The following is an 18,196-nucleotide window of genomic DNA, read 5'->3' as shown; positions in this document are numbered from 1 at the left end:
CTCTCGGACGACGACGACGACTAAGACGACGACGGGAGATAACGTTCTCCGAGAGCAACTGCTGCGAATTGTCTAGGTACATGTGTGCTTTTCAACTAACTGCGAAGCGCAGAAGATGTTTGATATTTGTTATTCATTCGGCTTTATTCAGTGCGGGTGTTATGCGCAGAATGGCATTTGAATGTACAGTCAATTCCTATTTACTCGGTACTATCCAACTGAATGCAAATGTTGGATTATGGCGATCAATTATCCAACACCTCCGTAGCTCGATCACCGATGAACCGTGGGCAAACGAATTGCTCCTGTGGCATGTCGGTTCGTCGGTGGCTCGATGACCCCCAGTCGAGTTAGGGAGAGTTAACTGTATCCAATTTGTTTTGCTTGACGATAATAGATATGGCAAACACGTGCTGTGGTAGGTATTTCAGCGGTAAAAGTTCGCGTAGTTTTGTACAATCATACACTGCCTTTAATTGCATATCAGTCCCATATGGATTTGCGACAATTTTAAGATAACAACGTTTTCCACTATCAATTGGCATCTACTTTCATATTATGTTATAAAATTTCGTACTTCGATCATGAAAAATGTGAAAACCACATCAAGTCAGTTTGTCCCATTCGGAAAAGTAATCGCGTATCAGGCCCACCTTGAAATTCGATCGTCCAGAGGTCAAGTTACAGTTATGCTTGTTGGATCGCCTAATTTTTCGCTGATATAACAAAACATGCTTGCGTGAAGCCAAGGTGAATTCAACTTGAAAAAATATCAATTAATTTATTATGATTTTTCATATATTAACATGGCAATTGCACTTTGTAATTTCAACTGCCATTTTCTCAATGCCTACTTTTTTCCATATGGGACTGATTTTGGGATTATAGGCAGTACAGGAATACCCCGAATAGCGCGCGTTGGGTGGTTCCGTCCACCCACCGCAATTTCACGGTTGTTTTCCAACAAATTGAGTTGATTTTCTGCGGGTACCAACTTTAAGGTTGGCCCTAATCACATACAAAAAATCAGCTCAATTGGATAGAGGACAGTCGATTAATTTACGATGGGTGAACGGCACCACCCAACGCACTATTCGGAGGATTCCTGTATACTGAAATACTGGCCAAACTTTGGGACGGGACTTGACAATCGGGTAGCGATTTCGAGCCAATTTGCTGTCAAATCCTGGGGGGACGTGCTGTCAAATCAGCCTACTGATCATTCTTGTATGAAACTGGTTCCAAACGTAAACAAACGCTCTAGGTTTCTTATGGCTTGTTTACGTTTGGAACCAGTTATGTGAGGTAGGCAACGATTGTTCGTATTTGACAGCCACCTCCCCCCCTCGGTCAAATCTGATTCAGTTTCAGATTGGTCGATTTGACAGTAGCAATCGTGGAATATAAAATATAGAGGGATCGCCTCAATCTGGCTGGCAGGGATGCCGGAATCAATGTTGACGTTAATGGCGTTGTTTTTTTTTATAATTACTTTATTTGTACAGGCTCAATCGAATAAACTTTACAGAGCCGAGTTATCCTTTGTGTTATACATTATTACTGTCTTAAATTTAAAGTTAAAGGAACTGGACCGAGTACTCGCGGTTGTCTCGAGGTTAGTGGAGATTTACAATTTTTTGGATGGGAAAAGGGAAGAAGGAGGTTTGAAATGTGGTTTACGATACAACTATTTAATTAATCCTAAAGCATGAAATTATTTCTATTCATCTTGAAAACAAACATTGAAAAAAAAAACCCACACGTACAAAATACAAACTAAGCACAAGGTTAATCAAACTTACAATCTAAGGTTAATATCCTTAAAGTAAACATATATGAGTTTCATAAACTCCAGATCGCGTCTAGCCAAAATATCCCGAACTGGAACGTTAGGTTGTCTACCTCGAGCCCGAAGGGAATCATAAAAATGTGATCTGACCCCACGATACTCCGCACAAGACCAAAGGATGTGATCAGCGTCCTGGTAACCTTGTCCACATTCACAGAGATTGCTGTCTCCCAACCCCACACGGAACAAGTGAGCGTTTAGACAATAGTGATTGGACATGAGACGAGACATCACGCGTATGAAGTCTCGACTCAAGTCCAACCCTTTGAACCATGCAAACTTCGACACCTTAGGGATAATTGAATGTAGCCATCGTCCCAAGCTCCCTTCACTCCATTGATGTTGCCAGCTAACGAGCGACTGCTGACGATAAATAGAAAAAAATTCACTATAGGCGATCTGTCGATCATAAATGTCACCTTCCATAGCGCCCACCTTCGCAAGTGAATCCGCCTTCTCATTGCCCAAAATTGAGCAATGCGAAGGGACCCACGCGAAGGTGATGATGAAAGAGCGCACGGATAAAGTACTAAGCAGTTCTCGTATTTTCAAGAGAAAATACGAGAAGTGCTTTACCGGCCTAATGGAACGGATAGCCTCGACAGAACTGAGACTATCCTTAAAAATAAAGTAGTGGTCTGGAAGAAGTGAAGCAATAGTTTCCAAAGTGTAGTGAATTGCTGCCAGTTCAGCCACATACACAGAACAAGGAGCTTCAAGTTTTCGAGAGGCGCTATGAAATTCATTAAATACACCAAAACCAGCGGACTCCTCTATTAGAGATCCATCTGTGAAAAACGTTCTTGCAGAATCAACATGGCCAAACTTTGCAGCGTATAATGACGGAGCAATCATAGGACGATGATGCTCTGGAATTCCGCGGATTTCCTGCGTCATAGATAAATCAAAATTCACTGAATTGCCGAAATCGGAGAAGACTACACGATTGGGAATATTTCTTGAAGGGCTGACATCCTGTGTTAAATATAGGTAGTACAAAGTCATAAAACATGTTTGAGGATTTAGCTCAAGAAGCTTCTCAAAATTTTCGATCACCAGTGGGTTCATTACTTCGCAACGGGTGAGGAGCCTCAGAGATAACTCTGAAAAACGGACGGATAGTGGCAACATGCCCGCCAGCACTTCGAGACTCATAGTATGAGTCGAGTGCATGCATCTTAACGCGATACGAAGACAACGATACTGGATCCGTTCCAGCTTGATGATGTGCGTTTTAGCTGCCGACTGGAAGCAAAAACTACCGTACTCTAAAACCGATAAAATCGTTGTCCGGTACAACGTCAGAAGATCTTGTGGATGGGCTCCCCACCACGTTCCGGTAATTGATCGAAGGAAATTGATCCTTAGTTGGCATTTTCGTCTCAGATACTCAATGTGGGATCTCCAGGTGCATTTGGAATCGAACCAGACCCCAAGATATTTAAAGGACATGGAATGAGTGATCGGTTTACCCAAAAGTTGAAGCTTCGGTTGTGCTGGGCTATGCTTCCTAGAAAAAACGACCAACTCAGTTTTCTCCGTGGAGAATTCGATACCTAGCTGAATAGCCCAAGTAGACAAATTGTCCAAGGTATCCTGTAAGGGTCCTTGCAGGTCAACCTCTTTTGGCCCTGTGATAGACACTACGCCGTCATCTGCAAGTTGTCTCAACGTGCAATTGTCACTAAGACAATTGTCAATTCTCTAACGTAGAAATTGTACAACAGGGGGCTTAAACATGAGCCTTGGGGGAGACCCATGTAGCTAAATCGAAAAGCTGTAGAGTTTCCATGAGAAAAGCTCATATGTTTTTCTGACAGCAAATTGCACAAAAAATTATTCATAAATGGAGACAATCCACAAACGTGGAGTTTCTCTGAAAGAACTTCAACGGATACTGAATCAAAAGCCCCCTTGATATCCAAGAACACAGAAGCCATTTGCTCTTTCTTAGCAAAAGCCAACTGAATTTCCGAGGAAAGCAACGCGAGACAGTCGTTCGTTCCCTTACCCCTACGGAAACCAAATTGAGTATCTGAAAGAAGGTGGTTCGTCTCAACCCATTTGTCGAGGCGAAAAAGGATCATTTTCTCCATCAATTTCCGAATACACGACAGCATCGCGATGGGCCGATACGAATTGTGATCCGACGCGGGTTTATCAGGCTTTTTAATGGCTATCACCCTTACTCGTCTCCAATCGTCGGGAACAATATTGAGCTCCAAGAACTGATTGTACAAGTTCAACATGCGCCTCTTAGCGACGTCTGGGAGGTTTTTCAGCAAGTTGAACTTGATTCTATCAGATCCCGGGGCAGAATTGCCACACGAAAGGAGAGCGAGTGAAAGTTCCACCATTGAAAAAGGCTGACTGATTTCGTCTACCGAATTCGCGGTTCCGCGAGGAATCAACTGCGACGGCACGGAATCCGGACACACTTTTCGCGCGAATTTAAGAATCCATTGATCCGAGCATTCCTCGCTTTCGTTGTTAGTAGACCGGTTACGCATTCTTCGCGCCGTACTCCAAAGCGTATTCATAGACGTTTCGCGCGGCCAGTAACCCCGTTTTTTGGATTGATGAGGCTCTTGAGTTCGCGTTCAAGAGATGTGTATGCGTTGAAATGCTCGCGTGTTCCGCGTTTCCGAAAAAGTTTAAACGCGTCGGACTTTTTACGGTAAACCTCCGTGCATTGTTGATCCCACCAGAGCGATGGTGTTTTCTTACGAATAGACGATCGCGGCACCGGTCGTATTTGAGCTTGAAGTGCGCTGTCGACGATGAGATTAGAGAGGAAATTATATTCCTCCAACGGCGGAAGCTCTTCCACTGACGATGCTGTATCATCTATCGCGGATTGGAACTTAGTCCAATCGATGTTACGGGTTAGATCATACGCAACGTTAACCTATTCTGACGAGTTGAACCCACTGGCAATCGAAATTTTGATCGGCAAGTGATCACTACCGTGGGGATCCTGGATCACATTCCACGTGCAATCCAACGATAATGAATTAGAGCAAAGTGTGAGGTCTAATCTACTTCCATTTGAGGATGGACCAGCCAGACGTGTTACTTCTCCATTGTTAAGAATTGTCATATTGAAGTTATCACAGAGGTCATATATCAAAGTAGAACGGTTGTCATCATACAGTTCCCCCCAGCCTGTACCGTGGGAATTAAAATCTCCCATAATCAACCGTGGAGTAGGAAGAACTGAACAGATATCTGAAAGTTGTTTTTGACTAATCGAAACTCGGGGAGGAATATACACAGAAGCAATACAAAGGCTCTTGCCTTTAACAAAAGCCTGACATGCGACAACTTCAATACCTGGAAATTGTGGAAGATTCACTCTATAGAAGGAATGGCACTTTTTGATCCCCAAAAGTACTCCTCCTCCACGCGAATCCTCACGATCCAGTCGAATAATGTTAAAATCATGAAAAGGAAGATCGATATCTGAAGAGAGCCAAGTTTCACATAGAGCAAATGCATCACAATCATTATTGTGAACCAAAAACTTAAACGATTCTATCTTAGGAATAAGACTTCGACAATTCCACTGTAGAACAGTGATCAAATCCCCGACCTCGTTTGGAAAATTATCCATCGAAGGAGATGATTGCTGCAAGGAGGGGCCACTTCAATGTCAACTGCTGCAAGAGGGTTTTCACAGTAGGAAGCATTGCCAGAACAATGCTTTTCAGAGGATCAGAAATATCGAGGTAATCGAGGATACTGTCCACAATGTTATCAAATGAGAACAACCCAGATGAAGAAGGGGCTTGTGTTCTGAAAATTGGGGCATCGGGGGTTTTGGATGTCCCCGGGAGAGGTGGAAAATCCTGGGTATAATCAGTTCTGCGGAATCCAGGAGGAGTAGAAGTCTCCTTTTTTCCACCACTCCTTGATTTGGGCAAGCTGATTTGGGGTTTCCGGGCAGAACCTTCCGGAAAACTGAAAGAAACTCCCTCCTCAGCCAAGTCAGAGCCAGACTCGTCATCTGACAAAAGAGCGAAGGGATTTGTTTCGTTGGTCGATGGCTTGGCTGTCTTAAGCATTTCTGCAAAAGACCGCCTGGAACGTTCTTTAAGAGAGCGCTCTAGTTTTTCCCCGCGTTGTTTGTACACCGGGCATGACGAGAGACCATGAGGAGTTCCCTTACAGTACACGCATTTTGGTGCAGTGACTGTGCAGGCGCCATCCTCGTGCTTCTCCCCGCATTTGGAACAGCGTGCCTTGCTGCCACAGTGGGACGCCGTATGTCCCAACTGCTTACAGTTTTGGCAGTTCATGACCCGGGGAACGAACAAGCGCACAGGTAGTCGAAGTTTTCCCAGCTCGATGTAGTGAGGAAGGGCTGAACCAGAAAAGGTCACACGGAACGAGTCTGTGGGGGTAAAACTCTTTTTACCCTCGCTGACAGATACTGAGCCCAGTTTTTGGACATCCAGTATCTTCACCGGAGGGAGCAAGGGGTTCTTGAAACGGCCAACCGCCTGCTTCTCCAAGATCTCGGGGGTCAGACTCGCTTCGGTGACCACACCTTCGATCTCCACATCACGAGCTGGTATGTAAACCCTGTACTCAATCGTAAAGAGCTGGGAGGCAGCAATCTCGTTAGCCTGCTTCAGGTTAGAAACGACAACACGAAGTTTATTATGCCTAACCTTCGTGATTTCGGTCACGGCTGAGTATCGCTTCGTCAGATCAGTGGAAATTTGCATCAAGTTCAAAGGTTTGTTTTTGGGCTGAAAGTAGACAACCCATGGCCCAGTCGAGTCATCTGGATAGGCTCGCGATCGGGGGCTTTTCTGAGACGAACCATGAATGACAGGACGTTTTCGTCTTTTCTTGCCATCGAGTGGCAAACTGGTGTCATCTTCCGACAAAATGTCCATATCGTCTTCTGACGAGACGTCCATTTTGCCGTACTAGTGGAAGCGGTAAACGCTCTACCACTGAAACGATGCTTAAAACCACACAGACACAATAAACAGAAAAAAACTACAAACACAGAAACACAAAATTAAATTTAACTGATGGGCGAGAGAAAGAAAGAAACAGGAAAAAAAAAACTTATCTGCTATACTACTACCACCGAGTGATTACACAGCAGCAGCGGAGCGACGCGCAGCGTGGGTGACCTTCGATGCGCGTGTGCGGGCGATCTTTGTAGTGGTGTGCTTGTATTAGGCTCGGCACTCAGCTGGACACACGATGATGGATGACCGGTATAAATGCGGAGGCAGATGCTGACACTCGATGACGATGATCTGTGTGCAGGTATGCGTGATCACGCACCGATGAAGCGCAAATTGGTTTGCGAATATGCAATTGCAAGTGAACAATTTTCTTTCCGATGGCGCCGAAAACCACTTTCTTCTCAGAAAAACTCACTTTCAGATAATTGTTTAGCCGGGTACTATGCCAGTAATCACTAAGCGAGAAAAAACTGATAATTTAAACCAACCGAATACCGAGAAAACTTCCGAAATACCGGAGCGCGAAACAAGTCGACTGTACTTCTTGCTAGGTCGCAGTGGGATGAATGCTGCATCATGGACGACGAAACATATGTGAAGGCCGACTTCAAACAGATCCCCAGCAACCTGTTTTTCACGGCCAAGGATAAGTTCAGCGTTCCGGAGCATGTCCGCACTCAGAAGATGTCCAAATTTGCGAAGAAATTCCTGGTTTGGCAAGCCATCTGCACGTGCGGGAAGCGGAGTGCACCTTTCGTGACCCAGGACACGATGAACGGACAGGTGTACATAAAAGAGTGCCTCCAGAAGCGGCTGCTTCCTCTCCTGATGGCCCACAACGTCCCAACAATCTTCTGGCCGGATTTGGCCTCATGCCACTACTCCAAGGACGTGCTGAAGTGGTATGCGGACAATAAGGTCAATTTCGTGCCGAAAATGTTCAACCCTCCCAACACTCCGGAGCTCCGCCCCATCGAGAAGTACTGGGCGATTATGAAGCAGCACCTTCTTAAACGACCTAAGGTAGTGAAGACAGTCGAGGAACTGAAGAAAGTATGGGTTTACATGCAAAAAACGGTTGATTCACAGGTTGTGCAGAATCTTATGGCCGGGGTTAAGGCCAAGGTGCGGGCATTTGCATATGGACTGTAAATAAAATACGAATAGTAAAATGAAGTTTAATAGTTATTTCTCAATCCCTGAAAATTTGATGGCAATCGGATGAAAACTCGAATTTTGCGAAACAATTTTGTGTGTGGCAATTTCATCGTGGACACCCTTTAGAGGTCAAGTTACAGTTATACTTGTTGGATCACCATATTTTTCGCTGATGTAACAAAACATGCTAGCTTCAAGGTTAATGCAAGGTGAATTCAACTTGAAAAAAATATCAATTAATTTATTATGATTTTGCTTATATTAACCTGAGTACTGCGGACTCACTCAAGGTGCTTGTCACTTGGGAGCCAGTGTGAACTGTCAAGCGGGAGCCAAACATTCAGAAGCAGCAAATGCAGTTACTGTTCTTATCTACCGTCAAGCATTGTAATCTCATAAAAATGATCTATACTTTTTCATAACACATTCTTAATGTTAGCTCAAAGATAAAAACCAACAGGCTCAGTGATGAAAGTATAAAAACCAGCATAGTTTTTATGAGGCAGCTGAGTTTTCAATTACAGTAAAACATACTTTGGCGAAACATGTATGTAAACAAACTTTGTTAGAGTCATGGGGGCTCGAGCACTCCTGGCTCAGAGCTTTTGGCGGGAATCGACAGAGAAAGAGCAAACCAGTTTGAAACTTGAAAAAAATTTCAAGCAGTTTTCCATTGGCTTGCAAAATAAAATTGATCGACTCCGCAGTACCCAGATATTAACATGGCAATTGCACTTTGTAATTTCAACTGCCATTTTCTCAATGCCTACTTTTTTCCATTGGGACTGATATTGGGATTATAGGCAGTACAGGAATCCCCCGAATAGCGCGCGTTGGGTGGTTCCGTCCACCCACCGCAATTTTACGGTTGTTTTCCAACAAATTGCAAGTTTTATGGAGGTTTTAAAGCATGCTACAAGTCTAAATCATGGTCTACAGAACCCTTATAAAATCGAAATTGTTACTTGGGAAGTGTGCAAAATTAGCCCCACCCTACTGAAAGGGCTATCCGTCGAATTCATGATTATAATCGTAATGTAACTCAAAACGAAAATTTCCAGAATATTATTGTAAGCGGGAACTTCCACAAGAAAACCCTAACTGACTTGAAAAAAAGTAGCATAGCAGTGGTTATCAAAAGAGATAGTCGATGAAGAGAATCGATCAAAGCAGATAGGACCATTTGAAATGTTCATCGAGATTTAATCATTCTCTCTCTCTTCTTTCGCTCTCTCTCCCACACTCTCGCGTTCTCGGTCGATCTGTATCGTACTCATACGCTCACTGCATCTAGCACTGCCAAGAATACTGTTTGCGCTACATCATATTCGTGGGTGTAAGTCCAAACCAGCTATGCCGTATATCTCAAAAATGGCTTAAGATATCACCAAACGGACAAAATTTTTGCCCTTCAGGGTAACGAAAGCGCACTAGACTTGTTCAAAAATCAGCTTCGTTCGATATATTGGACTTAGGCCTCTGGCGCCACCTCTAAATCTTAACGAAAAACGCTCATTTTTGGATATGTTGTTCATTTGGCCCTAGTAATCATTTTCCACATGAGAAAACGTGTCCCCAAAAGATTTTGAAAAATAAGCCCCACCCTAGTGAATCCTACTCCGTTATTGCAAGATCAACTGTAATTACACAGAGAACCAACAGATGATGCTTGGGACCAGCGATCATCCTGAATGTGTAAAAACTGGTGATCTAAAATTAGGCAATACCAGCGCCGTCCGTGTCCGAATGCAGGTCAAGAAAGGATTGGGTAGGAATGTGTTGACGTGATACTCGCTTTGTTGGAAGCCGAGCAATCCTCTGCACTTCCACGAACAATCACTGGGATGTTGGATAAACGGGTTGGGTATGCAGCAAGGCTTGGCAAAGAAAAAAAAAAGACGACTCACGGGCATGATGTTCTGCTCAGTAAGCAAAAACGATCGCTCTAAGGGCACCGAGCCCCTCATATCACATCATACCACTTATGATCGAGTTGTTGTAGCCATTCAATGTTCATTAAGCAAAAACGGCTGTCTGAGGCAGCCGAGCCCTTCATATCAGAACACACCACTTATGATAGAGTTAATGCTATAGGGTGTCCCAGAATGTCTAAGCACGATTCAAAAAATGACAACGTAACTCTGTTTATAGCTAATTCTAGTTTTATTTCGTATTAATGTTCTCTATAGCATTCTTTTACAGTTTAACGTAGAAAATCCGAGATCCGATCAATCGTAAGCCAAGGAGCGGATTTGTGATCTCACGCTATTCATTAGCTTCACCACAGATGGCTTTCCAGTAATTTTGGATACTTTTTCTCAGTCTTTCGCAAACTTTGTAGCGGAATCTGCTGCCTTTACATGTTTCCGCAAATATGCTTTGGTCAGGGCCCAAAAAATTTCAATCTGCCTGGCCAAATTTGCTTAAGTTTATCGGATTATTCTGAAGCTATCTGATCGTCATCGAAGTACTCGGAACTTCGCTGAATATCATCAAACTATCGAAAATATATAAATTTATTAGAAGTTCTATGGTATTCCTTGAACATATCGCTGCTTGCTAAAAGTTCTCACATTTTTTTTATTAATGGAACTTCGTTTATGTTCTCTAATCAACTTAGCTAAATTTTCGTATTTTTTTTAAAGTTCTTCAAATCTCTATGATATAACACCCTTAAAATACTCTCACGTTTTCCGGATGTTCATATAATGTTTATCACGTTTTCAGAAGTTTCCGGAAATTCTCTTTGATTCTAAGATCTGTCGATGTTCTCGATGCTTCCCTAAAGCTCTCAATTCTATTGAAGATCTCGGTTCTGCTCGTAAATAGATGGAATTCCCGGAAGCAACTTTAAATTTCCCTGAAATTCTCTGGACTTCTGTGAAGTTCCTGAAATATTTTTAAAGTTTCCATAAATCCTCTGAAGGTCTCTGTATTTCCCTTAAATTATCGGAAAATCTTAAGGGTTCTCGATTTGTGCTCCAAAAGTTTGGACAACTTTTTAAAAATTTGGACTATACCCCTCAAGTTTTCTATATTTGTCAAGTTCGCTTGACACCTGTGAAGTTCTCTGAAATTCTAGGAACTTTATAAAAGTTCCTGAACATTTTCGGATGTTAAAATAACCGATTTGAGGATCTTAAAGCTTCCAGTAAGTTCCCCATATTTTCAGCGAGTTAACTTCCCTTATGTTGCCACAGTTTTTTTATGGAGCTTCAGCGAAATTCTCAGCATTTCCTTTAATTCCTCAGAACTTCTACAAAGTTCCAACAATTGTTGTGAAGTTACTGGGACTGCAATGAAGAGCTCTAATGTTTCATAAAGTTAATTGCGAACTTGAAATAAATCATTTTTTTCCCTTAATTCTGGCACTTGATCTTCCAAAACAGCATATTCTGAACGCATTTCAAAAATGGTTTCTTAAAGGGTGATACGGTCAAAATTTGGTAAAGGGAAAACGCGTGTAAATCGGTGAAATCGTTTATTTAAAAAATCAAATTAAATTTCTTTTTCAAGTTCAATTAGTATAAAATTCAGGAAAAATATTCAGTTAGGCTTCCGCTTTTCCAAATCCGAATTGCCGGGCCTTACGCTTGACCCCTGCCATCAGATTTTGTACAGCCACCTTGTCCACCTTCTTCGCCGCAGAAAGCCAGTTTGCCTTGAACTGCTGCTCGCCCTTAGCAGTTTTTTTGGTCTTCTTTAGGTTCCGCTTGACAATAGCCCAGTATTTCTCAATTGGGCGGAGCTCTGGCGTGTTGGGAGGGTTCTTGTCCTTGGGAACCACCTGCACGTTGTTGGCGGCGTACCACTCCATGGCCTTTTTACCGTAATGGCAAGATGCCAAATCCGGCCAAAACAGTACGGAACAACCGTGTTTCTTCAGGAAAGGCAGCAGACGTTTATTCAAACACTCTTTCACGTAAATTTCTTGGTTGACAGTCCCGGAAGCTATGAAAATGCTGCTTTTCAAGCCACAGGTACAGATGGCTTGCCAAACCAGATATTTCTTTGCGAACTTTGACAGTTTCATGTGCTTGAAAACATCTGCTACCTTTCCCCTTCCTTTTGCCGTATAAAACTCCTGTCCCGGAAGCTGCTTGTAGTCGGCTTTGACGTAGGTTTCGTCGTCCATTACCACGCAGTCAAACTTCGTCAGCATCGTCGTGTACAGCCTCCGGGATCGCGCTTTGGCCGTCGTATTTTGTTTATCATCGCGATTTGGAGTCACTACCTTCTTGTAAGTCGATAGTCCGGCTCGTTTTTTGGCTCGATGCACGGTTGTAGACGATACACCCAGCTTATTTGCGGCATCTCGGAGAGAGAGGTTAGGGTTTCGCTTGAAACTACCGACAACTCTCTTTGTCGTCTCAGCGGCTTCCGGTTTTCGATTTCCCCCCGATCCAGACTTCCTGGCTGTCGACAAACGTTCCCCAAACACTTTAATTACATTTGTAACGGTTGATTTGGCAACTTTTAGCGATTTTGCCAACTTTGCGTGCGAGTAGCTCGGATTTTCGCGATGCGCGAGCAAAATTTTGATACGCTGCTCTTCTTGCTTGGACGGCATTTTGACAACTGAAGAGTGAATTCCAAAATCAAAATAGGAGCAACATTCTACACACACACACCTTCAAAATGAGGGGTGTTCAGGTGTTTTAAATGCAAAATTGAAAGAAATACGTCAAGTTGATATTGACCAAATTTTGACCGTATCACCCTTTATATAATCCTTATAAATTGTTTAGGATTCATTTAGGAAAATTATCACGATCTTGGACTTGACAAATGTTTGATACTATGGAAAATTGGTAATTTTTTGAATTTTGTTAAGATAACAATTCCGAGCTTGAAGAAATATTCAAGATTTTAAGATAAATACTGTGCTTTCCCGGTTTTGTATACCTCCGATTATGCTTTTCCGATTTAAGGCATGAATTCTCAAGCATTTCGTTCAAAACAGTAATGGAGATAACATACTTAGAAAAAGTACTGTAAATTTAGGTGCTCTGAGACTGACATATACGAGCGTCAATTTTGACATAAAATTAAGTCAAAATAGACGCAAAATTCAGCTCAATCACACGTAGTTTTTGTCGAGTACCGAACTTTTCAATCTCGGAGCACTTAATTTTACATGAAATGTATGTTTACGTCGCATCCTTTATGTCAAAGATGGATTCCGTCACGTGTAAAATTAGGTATTTCTAAGTGTGCAAATAAAACTCAATAATTGTGACACTGCACAGCTGACAACGGAAAAAAAGGTGCGACGTTGCAATCATTGCGGAACCGTATCGAGTTCCTCCCGATAACGATAACTAGGCGGCGAATAGAGCTTGGATGGCTGCAATATAAGTTATGGGTAGATACCCCATTCAAGAAGAAGGTTTCGTGATCGACAAATTTAACGGAATCTTCATATGCAGTTGCTACGCACCCTCTAGATGGATGATGGAACAGTTCCACGAGATGCTGGATGGACTTACCAAAGAGCTGATCGGACGAAGACCGGTAGTCATCTTAGGAGACTTCAATGATTGGGCAATGGAGAGGGGAAGCAGATGTTCCAATGGAAATTAGGCTGTCCAATGAAAGCGCCACTTTTCGCAGAGATGGCCGAGAAGCTATTATCGACGACACTTTTTGCAGTCCGCCGTTGGTGGCAAACAAGAATTGGAGAGTGTGCGAAGGATATACCCATTACGACCATTAGGCGATCCGATATGGCATCGGCCAACGGAATCCTGTGGCAGTACGGAGGACGAGAACTTGCGACCGGAAGTAAGAGAAGGGGGAGGGGGTCCGAGAATATGTGGAATAGCTATAGGAAAAAGCGTGACACATGGGGAGGGGAGAGGGGTAAAAAATACGAAAAATTCGTCATATTTGATACGCCTCTAAGCCCGGAGCAACTTCGAGCGAGTGCAAGTTGCGTCATTAAACACAGCTATTTACTAGTTGACGCGTGCCACTAATCGACGACGGACGTTCTGGATAACTACTACCGGAAAAGACACATTGCTCCGCTAGTTTATCCAATTGACGGATCTGTGCAAGGTAGCTCTTTCGAACAGTCGATTGATTACTCCAGTCCAGACAAAACAACAGTAATTTAAATCACTCTATCATTCTAATTCCTAGACAAAAAAAAAGATTGTTCTTCTCGAGGCGAGAACTGCTGCAGCGCAACCCGCTCTTTTTACCAGCAGTGATAGCGCAGAGAAAGTGCACACGGGCGCTAAAAATAGACTCAAGGAACTCTGCTAGTCAGTGTCGGTGCATTGACACATATCAAAAGGCCATTTAAAAGCGAGATATCAGTGCAGGGTAAGCAATGAAGGTTACTGTTCTCGATTGCAGTACTAGACTATGATTAATTATTATGAAACACACACACATACAAACAATGCTGGTAGTACCAGAACAAAACTTACGTTTTCGGCCGGTGAACAGAACCGGCACGCCAAGCCTGGCATCGGTTTGGAATCCGGCAGTATGTGCGGCGTGGCCGAGTTCTTCATCTGGTACAAACTTTCCTCGCGTGTCTGTGATCGGTGGTTTAGAGATGATGGGAAGCGTGCGTGCGGGTAGTAATAGATTCAATTCCGGGTAGAAAGACAACCAATATCATGGAAAAGAAGCATGTGGAAAAGTGTATATAAACGGGGTTTGAGGTTAGTAAATGTCGATTTAATTAGGAGGTTGAGAAGCGTGAGAATGAAATGAAATATGTAACGTGTGCGAAATCGGTGCGCCATTAATTGACCCCACCAATTGACCGCGTTTGAGAACGTTTGTCTGCTGGTCAATTTCCTACTGGTGCAGTACTAGATGCAACGCAAACAATGCTCACCTTCCGATCATTCTCCTTGTCTATCTGTCGTTTGCGCTTCTTCTGCTCTCCGAAGCGTTTCAGCATGGCGTAGGTGGAGTAGAGACCGCCCTCCATGGTTTGGGTGGTGGCAGAGCCGAACATCCCTGGCAATCGGAATGATCCGTATGCCTCCTGCACACGGTTCGATATTATGTCCACCATGTCTGTGCCTCTGTAATGGAGAATGAAGATGGAGAAAACGTTTGATTAGCACTAATTGATTCTCGCGGGAGAGGCAGCGGCGATCAACAACGAATTTAAGTGGGCCGGGTAGTAATCAGTCGTAGTAACAGCTGTTTCTACGGGTGATGCAATACATTATTGGTGCCTATCAAATTTTGTTTTGGTTTTTGTGGCCTTCTGTCAAATTAGAATGATAAGAAAGAGGAATGTACTGGATTTGGAATGGATCAAACAATGTGAAAACAACGCTTAATCTACCATTTTTGCGACTTAAATGATTGATAGGCTGATGAAAATGTGGTGGGAAAGGCACCCATTTTCAGATGTTGTTTACTAATCTTATCAGCCTTGTTCTGGGATGTTTTTATGCGGTAATGAACTTTAGCACTTTTCTGTTGATATATAGGTATAGACATAAACGAATGTTTCCTGCGGCTTTATTTTGCACAGGCATCACAACAATAATGAATAACGACAGGAAGGGTTAATTATTCAAGGCAATAAGGACGTCAGATGAAGCAATCTGCAATCATAGTTCAGTTGAACTTGAATGGGAGTAAACATGGGCGATGCACAATGGATTGCTTCAAAACAAAACTGAACCCATTTTCCATTCCTACAACGGATGCAGACCATTATCTTTCACCGTTGACCTTGACCTCCTGTAAAGGATATCGATCGATAACCGGTTCACCTGAAAACCCTTTTACGCACTCAGCAATCATCGAAGCCGGTTTTACGCTGACATCGCTTGCATATGGATAATTTTACAATCAGGGGTATTTGGGGTAAGTCGGACAGTGCACCGTGGGAGATTTCCATACAAGCAGGCGGGAAAAAATATTTCCATGAATTTTTGGCAATACGTTGTTAATAAATATTGTTCAACCGAGTTCAACTTTTCACGTCCAACTTTTAAAAAGGGCTTAACTTTTTGTAGTTTTAAATTTAATGATAATATTTTGAAAGATATTACAACTTCAAGCTTGATTTCAAAGAATAAAATCTTGATGATGATTCGAACTTTAAAGCAAAGATACAGTACTTTCCCGATTCGGTCAGCCCCTTCTCAAAACCGGAAAACTGACAAAAACGGGATATTTTCTCCCATTATTTTGTCGATCAAAATTTTTTCACAGAATAATGAAATTTTTATAGAGTAAGCGTTCCAAACGAATTGCTAGAATAATTCCATGAAGCTGGGTTTAGACTAGGCAAGTCAAATGATCAACTCAGTTGAATTCAATTGGCTTGAAAAGTAGAGCCTGGTACAACTTTTTTCAATTCAAGTGAGTTGATCAAGTCAGTTGAATGGCATGGTTTACACGTTCAATTCGCGTTCAAGTCAGTTGAATTAAACTGACTTGATCAATTGACTTGCCCTGTCTAAACCCAGCTTGAGAGTTTCGGGAGAATACAGTTCGCGTTTGACTTTCAACGTTAGCAGTTCAGCTCTTGCCGTGCTCTGTGCGTGCATTTTCTTCTTCTTCTTCTTCTTCTCTTTGCTTCCTGCATACTGGCTTTCCGCCTTCCGGACGAAAGGCGCTGATCGAATCTTTTCATCGTCGTGTTTGTGCGTTGAGGTTGTGTTTCAGAAATGCAATCGAAGTGTGCTAGAGTGGCAGCAATTAGACCCGTCTGTTTTCGGTCGCTGGAATTATCGTTTCTAATTTCGGCGTTGGTCGCGAGCTGACTCAGCCGGTGAGGATCTGGCGATGCACGTTCCAGTAATCGCAGTCCTTTTTGTTCTCTGCTGAGATTCCTCTTAGGCAGAACAGCCAGAATGTGTTTCGTGGTTGTTGAAAATTTCCGCTGCTGTGTGACCGGTTGAGGTAGTAGCGACAGTATATCCATGGGAGTTCTTAGAAATCATCGTTATGTCGGGTGAGATCTTTCTTACATTTTTCTCTTAACTTAACTTCATCCCATTATTATATGAACCTGCTGCTAAATGCTGGGTACAGGATGGTCCACCAGGACACTAAAATGAAGCGAAATGGATGGGGAGAGTGGAAATGTCAACTTCTTATCTTTAACATTTCGTGAATAGAGAGTGAGCTCTTCTCCCCACTTATTGGGGAATCCTCTTGTTGGATGGTTTGTTGGAAGGCGATTCTCAACCGTCCCGTGGATGGGCGATGTTGCCCACGGATCTACCCAACCCGTGGCACATTGAGAACAACTAGAGCATGAGCATGCGACCGTGCACGTCGTAGTTGCTACTCGGTTACTGATCAGAACCAGTGAAATTTTACAGAGAACCACATAGATGGAGTTTTTTTTTTTGGATTAGATTTCCATCGTCAATGTACAAGTGCTGTTTTTTTTATTTAAAATCTGGTGGGAATATAATAAGAATTGAACTCCCCACCTTCTGCATAAGCAGAAACGGTACCCTAATAAAAATAACCATAAAAGAGAGTTTAACGACGTGTTCGGGGTATCATCCAAACCATTTGTGAGATAATTTACCCATACGGGATACAGTTCGTTTATGGTATTTGTTTATTAGTGTAACCATTAAGCTACTGAGCCTCGGAATGGTAGGTTGAGTACAATTAGAGGTTATTAAACTTGATCAAGTTGAAAAGTGAGGACAGTCCACGGTTGTCTTACTACAGTGAGTGGTAGTTCCATATCATCACTATCATCATATCAATTTAAAGCTAATGCTGAGGAGAACTCCAAGTGAATTTTAATGAGACATTTCAGTTGACTGCACTGAGGTCTTAAGAACTACTATAAAATTCCCAAAATGTTCCTGAAGTTAATGAAACTACCTTGAAGTTCATATGTAGTTTGAGAAACCAGCCTGATGCTCACAGTACTTCTCATCAAATTTTTAAACTTTCTGGAACTTTTTCGGACTTCCTAAAGATCATGGATCTTTTCTAAAGTTTTAACAATTCGCTGAAGTTCTCCAAACTTCTTTAAAACTTATGTAATTTCTCTTATCTTCGTGTTCTCGGATCTTCCCTGAAGCTCTCAGTTATATGGAAGATCTTGGTTCATCTCTGAAATAAATTAGATTTTTGGAAACATCTTTAAACTTCCTGAAATTCTCTGGATTTCTGTGAAGTAGGGTTAACTACCCCATTTCCGGCCTATTAAGCACAACCCGCACTTAGTCTTTCTTAATCT

General features: G+C 42.6%; 1 protein-coding gene across 2 annotated transcripts in view; it reads right to left on the bottom strand.

The window, feature by feature from the left end:
* Positions 1-18,196, bottom strand: part of mino (glycerol-3-phosphate acyltransferase mino) — a 46,731-nt gene that overhangs the window by 9,791 nt on the left and 18,744 nt on the right. The window contains exons 2-3 of one of the 2 annotated variants that reach the window (XM_065231312.1): positions 14,852-15,044; positions 14,433-14,543 (exon numbers count right to left, since the gene is read on the bottom strand). In XM_065231312.1, the coding sequence (XP_065087384.1) occupies positions 14,433-14,543; positions 14,852-15,044 (304 nt within the window). The remainder of the gene's footprint in view (positions 1-14,432; positions 14,544-14,851; positions 15,045-18,196) is intronic. The other variant, XM_065231313.1, reaches the window with a different exon arrangement.

The sequence above is a fragment of the Ochlerotatus camptorhynchus genome, unplaced genomic scaffold (genome assembly GCF_037179485.1).
Source record: "Ochlerotatus camptorhynchus isolate MF236.1 unplaced genomic scaffold, CSIRO-AGI_Acam_v1.1 ptg000350l, whole genome shotgun sequence".
NCBI classification, from domain to species: Eukaryota; Metazoa; Arthropoda; class Insecta; order Diptera; family Culicidae; genus Ochlerotatus; species Ochlerotatus camptorhynchus.
The sequence above is the reverse complement of the archived record's forward strand: the minus strand, read 5'-3'. Positions and strand labels throughout refer to the sequence as shown.